At 35.5% G+C, this 6000-nt stretch overlaps 1 protein-coding gene across 1 annotated transcript in view; it reads left to right on the forward strand.

The window, feature by feature from the left end:
• Positions 1-4228, forward strand: part of Ptpn20 (protein tyrosine phosphatase non-receptor type 20) — a 56515-nt gene extending 52287 nt beyond the window's left edge. Inside the window, exons 11-12 of the mRNA XM_055612311.1 lie at positions 3127-3189; positions 4163-4228. Coding sequence (XP_055468286.1) covers positions 3127-3189; positions 4163-4228 — 129 coding nt within the window. The remainder of the gene's footprint in view (positions 1-3126; positions 3190-4162) is intronic.
• The last annotated feature ends 1772 nt before the right edge of the window (positions 4229-6000 follow it).

Raw genomic sequence — 6000 nt, forward strand, 5'->3', positions numbered from 1 at the left:
CAACACAATTCTTTACAGACCTGGAAAGAAAAATTCTCAACTTCATATGGAATAACAAGAAACCCAGAATTGCTAAAACAATCCTCTACAATAAAAGATCTTCTGGAGGTCTTTTATTCCCTGATCTTAAGCTGTACTATAGAGCAACAGTAATAAAACTGCATGGTACTGGCATAGAAACAGAATGGTGGATCAATGGAACCGAACAGAAGACCCAGAAATAAACCCACACACTTAGGGACACCTGATCTTTGACAAAGATGCCAAAACCATACAATGGAAAAAAGATAGCATCTTCAACAAATGGTGCTGGTCTAACTGGATGTCTACATGTAGAAAAATGCAAATAGATCCATACTTATCACCCTGCAAAAAACTAAAGTTCAAGTGGATCAAAGACCTCAGTTCGAGGGGAATTTGTTTGAACTCTTGTAGTCTTCATTTCTTCTCAGTCATTTCCCAACCACACTTGGAAGGTTGTGTTCTTTCTTGACAAAGTAAATCAGCAAAGCTTCTTTTGCCATCAGTAAATTAAGGTTGAAGACTGCAGATTAATTGCTGTAATTTTACCTAGCACTGTTACAATTTTAAAGCTTCCAAAGATATAGAAGTTTTAATTTTAATGACTTTTTGTGCATCATGTTTCAAATTTCAAGTCTAGAAACCTAGATCCTAAGAAATTAATATTTTATGCTTATGTTTTAGATAATTTAATTAAATATGTAAATATAATTAAATTTATATTTTAGATCTAAATCCATACTCTATATTGAATGTGTAAAGTATGAGATTTTGATTGAAATTTATTCTCCTATTTACTTATTGGCTATGGATAACCAGTTGTTTCAGAGCTGTTGTTGAAAAGGTTATTCTTCCTACATAGAATTGCTGATAGATCTTTATCAAAAATCATTTGGAGTATTCCCATGGGGCTATTCTGGATCTGTTCTCCGTTCCATTGATCTATGTCTTATTTTGCTGCCAGTATCCACCCTTGGATTTCTGCTACTATGTAGATGATTTACTATTAGATAGTGTTGATTCCTTATACTTTATTCTTACATTTCAAACTGTCTTATCCAATTCTGTGTTTTCCAAAATAAATTTTATGATTCATTCGTGCCTTAGTTAGGATTACTGATGCTGCGAGAAAGCATGACCAAAGCAGCTCAAGGAGAAAAGGGTTGTTTTTGTTTGTTTGTTTGTTTGTTTGTTTTTCAGCTTACAGTGCCATGTGACACACAGCACATCACTGGCAGAAATCAGGGTAGAAACTCAGGCAGGAGGAGTGCCGCGTACTAGCTTGCTTCCCAGGACCGATCTGCCTAGGGATGGCACAACTGATAATGGAGTAGCCCTCCCACATCCATCACCAATCAGGAAAGTGATTGACTGCAGGGCAGGCTAATGAAACCAATTGCTTGGTTAAGATTTCTCCTTCCCGACTATGTCTCTAACCTCTGACAGCTGGTCAGCACAGCTTGCCTGCTGGTATTGTGGTAAACTGTGGGAATTCTGTATATGAATTTTTGGGAGAACTGACATCTTTCCTGTATTGAATCAGCAAATCCTTGAATATATTATATATTTCCTGATTTAATAGGTCTTTTTTTACCTTCTTTGTAAAAATTTCACAATTTTCTGAATGAAGATTCTCTGTGTATGGTTAAAGTTATCCTGTTTCATTTTCTTTGAGGAAATTGGAAATTTGCTATTTTAACTTTCAGTTTTCACATAGTTTTTGCAATAAAAATGAAATGTAGAAATACAAATGACTTTTGCATGTTGATTTTATATCCTGTGACCTTGTCAAGCTTGTTTATTCTGAGTCTTACTTATGGGTTAGTTACTTGTCGTTTTCTACATAGATGATTTTCACCATCTGCAAATAGATTTATTAATTTCTTTTCAGTATATATGCCTTTTTATATTTTGGACTAATTCCTGTATAATTTATTCTATGAAAGTATAATTTATTCTATGAAAGACCTTAGGAAGAAGATGAAAGACAGACTAAATATTAGGAGAAAATACTTGCAAACTATGTATCCAAGAAATGCCATGTGTCTGAAATACACAAAGAGCGTTGAAAAACAGTAGCTACAGATATTAAAGCGCTGGCCATGCAATCATGAGGACCTGATGTCAATTTTGAGGCCCCACATAAAAAGCTGAGCATATCACTCACTTGTAATCTTAGCATTTGGGAGGCAGAGAGAGGTGGATCCCTAGGGATCACTGATTAGCTAATCTAGCTTCACTGATGAGCCCCAGATCCTAGAAGAAAACCGTCTCATAAAATAAGCTGAACAACTCTGGAGGGGTGAGATGTAAAATTGACTTCTAGATTCTACATGTACATGCACCTGGACATGCATGAATACACCCCCCACACACAGAGAGAGAGAGAGACAGAGACAGAGACAGAGAGACACAGAGAGACAGAAAATAAAAATATGAGGGATTATAGTTGAAAAATCTGAAAATACCATGTCAATAAAGCCTTTGTTAGCATGCCTGCACTGAGTTTATACTACAGTGACTTTCCAGATGAGTTAACTCGGCCTGTACTGGTCCACAGACTGCTCAGTTGGTCACTGTCAGCAGTGCTGCGCTACCCGTGTCCAGTTGGTGTAAGAGTTCTTCAAGTTTGTGCACCATGTCATTTTGAACTAGCGGCAGACCTTTGTAACCTGCAGTCTGTGGCCACCTCTACTTGTGGGGCACACACTAGAGTGTGTAGTGACTGTTGCTAAATGTCTCTATTCTCTTTATATAAGAAACGTACATGCTCATGTAGCCAAGGAAGGTTTTCTATGCTTGTCTAGAATTAGGCTGCTGCTTTCAGCTCTCCCTTTTGTTAGCATGAAGGGAGTAAGTTCTTTGAGAGCATTCTTCTCATAAATGCTGGTTTCCTACTTCCTGTTGAAAGGCCTATTAAAAAGAAGTCTTTCTTAGTCATTAGGCTGGGCTTTAGAAAGTATACTGTGACTGAAGAGGAGACCTTTCTGGTTACATCTTGACATTTCTTTTCAGTAGAAAGAGATATAAAACACTCCTTTGGCAATCTGTGAGTTTGTGTTTTTCCACAGTCTAGATAATTCAGTTACTTTCATCTCATTTCAGTTCAACATTATGGACATAGTGACCCAGATGAGAAAACAGCGTGCTGGCATGATTCAAACAAGAGTAAGTGTTCCTTGCAGAAATCAAGTAAGAACAATCAAGACAAAGATTAGCATGGTGAACACTTTACAATTCATAATGCTCTTTGTGATCTCAGTAATTCTTACTCTTCCAGGTAGATATCAGTGGAGTTGTTTTTCTCCGATAATCTTGATAAAGTATCTTAGGTTCCTAGTAATGAAGTCTGTTTCATAGGGTGACTCAGAGAACAAGGATAAGAGCTGGCAGTAAAGCTGAAGTCACGGGCCTTGACCATAATGCCATGCTGCACAAGCAGTATTTCTAATGTTATTACTATACTAAGTTTCTGGACAGTAATTTGAAATGTGTACTTGTCTCTATTTCTATCTATCTGTCTGTCTGTCTGTCTATCCAACTACTGACTGATCTATCTTTCTATCTATCTATCTATCTATCTATCTATCTATCTGTCTGTCTGTCTGTCTGTCTGTCTTTCTGTCTATCTATCTGCCATTAGAATGTTATAAAAAAGTTATTTATATATGAAAAATTAGTTTGTAATTGCTAGGATAAATAAAGAGAATATTTATAATAAAAGCAGTTGCCTCTGAACTGATAGTATATAAATAGTATATCATATGTCTATGTACGTAGAGATACATTTGGTTTCATAAATAAAAAACAATTGCATATATTTGAAATGTTAAAATTAATGTGAGAGACTTTTAGAATTAGATTTAGATTAGCTAGAGTAGATACAAGAAAATGGATGCTGACATTTTTCTTCCATTTAGATACTCTGTTAAGGAGTCCTAGCCCAAGATATTTATTTTGATTATTTATGTTCTTCATATTTTAAAATCTATATTTGCATAAAGAAGTTCCTAAGTGTTTGTAGATAAACATTTGTTGTCTGAGAGGAATTTTCTTATATGACTGAGAAAAATAACAGATGTATTCTCCAAAAAGAGACAGTGGTGTCTTTTTACTTACCACTGTGTTGTTCTGTGTACAGGAGCAGTATCAATTTTGTTATGAAATTCTACTTGGAGTTCTTCAGAATCTTCTGGCTTTGAGTTAAGAAAGACTTCTGTGCCTCTCACTTGAGATTGCCAAGCAGCTTGGAGTTTGGGCTGTGTTGAAGGGTCTGCTGGCCATGCAGTTTGCCTTCTGATTTTCCCTAAAGTCTCCCTGAGAGCAGTGTCAATGGGTACAGAGTGAACTGTTTTCATTTGCTCTTTGTAAAAAATAGCAAAATACCCTCCCATATTTTGAAGTGAAACAAAAGTTACACAAAACAACCTTAGTTTAGCTGTTTGGTTTATAGGATTACAGAGTTCAATAAAAGTATTAAATACATTTGTTAAGATTTTATTTGGAAAGGTGGCCATAGGCCTCGGAAGATTTCCAAGTCTTTTCAAGCCCTATTCTGGCATAACATTGGGACAGTAAACTGTAAGTTCATATGTTGACCTCACATAGTCATTTTGCAGACATCTTTAAAGACATCTGTGTTCTTTAAAGAAGCTAGAATCTATACTCCCAGCTGGTAATGGAATAACTCAAAAGGACTCTAATTAGGATGGGTTGACTTTTGATATAAAATGGTTTTCATATCCTATACTTCCATAGTCCTGAAGTGCCCTAGGGATTTCTAAAGAAGAGCTACTACCTTCCTGGAGCAGTCAGGCCCTTTTCCTCCTGCCCTGAGCAGCACCGTGTGGGTGAACAGTGTCCCTCCTGACCATCTCATGAACATAGCTGGTGAACCATCCCAAACTAAGCCTCTCATCCATCTGTAAATTCAAATGCTTGCCAGGCCCAACTACATGTCTTCCCTATCCTACCCCAATAGTTAACATGCCATTCCACCTGCTTTATCAGAAGCAAACGATAGACAAAGCATGGCACTGGCCTCCTAAATATTTAGCTCACCAATAGACTTTGATGGAATGATATTGTTATGTAAGTTTGTGTCATTCTTGGTACACTTCATAACATTTTTTTTGAAACTAAGATCTAAAAGAATTTTTTTCTCTAGAGGACCATTAAGTCATTTCTTTCCCCTATAGAAAGATTTAGATGCTGGACATTGGAACTGGATTTTGGAAAACCAAATTCATAGTTGTGAAAGTGAAAACTTTCATTTGCTTGTTAAAAAATTCTGGCCTTTATTACATTCATCATATCAGGATTGTGCCTCAGACAATTATAGTGATTCTTTGGTTAAGGGTCTTCAGTGATCAGTCATTCCTAATTATAAGCCACAAAGCAACTGATAAATGTATTTGTACAGTGAATTCAGTAGCGATCAGAACTGTGAATCATATTGAAAATTTCTAAAATTATAAATCCTAAACTTTTAAAAGGCTTATTTCTTTGGTTAAATGAATATTTGAATTGGTTGAATTAGAAATGATAATTCTCACTTTTAAAATAATTATATACCATATATTTTGACATTAACTCAAATTGATGATTATAGCTATTTATACTGTTTATATGCATAACTGTCTATGCTGAACAATAATATCATTTTGATTATTGGTCTGTATCATTTGTATCTATAACTGTATTTTCTTCTGTTACCATAAATGAATAAGTATAATATAGGGCAATGTTCCCAAGATGGACTGTGTGTTATTATTAAATGAAAATATTCACTATGTATTGCCTGAGTATTTTTATTTGCTAAGATCTTGTGATTTCTTGAGAAGAAACATTTCCCATGTCTTGTTGAGCATGCCCCTTCTTTAAGGCGTGTCATGATTTTACAGCTAGACTATGTTGAGTTTTCTGGGAAATTTAAGTAAGTAAACAAAGGCATATTGATTGGGTTTGTTTTCATTTCAT

This window comes from Psammomys obesus, unplaced genomic scaffold, assembly GCF_907164565.1.
Source record: "Psammomys obesus unplaced genomic scaffold, mPsaObe1.curated_primary_1811, whole genome shotgun sequence".
Taxonomy (NCBI): domain Eukaryota; kingdom Metazoa; phylum Chordata; class Mammalia; order Rodentia; family Muridae; genus Psammomys; species Psammomys obesus.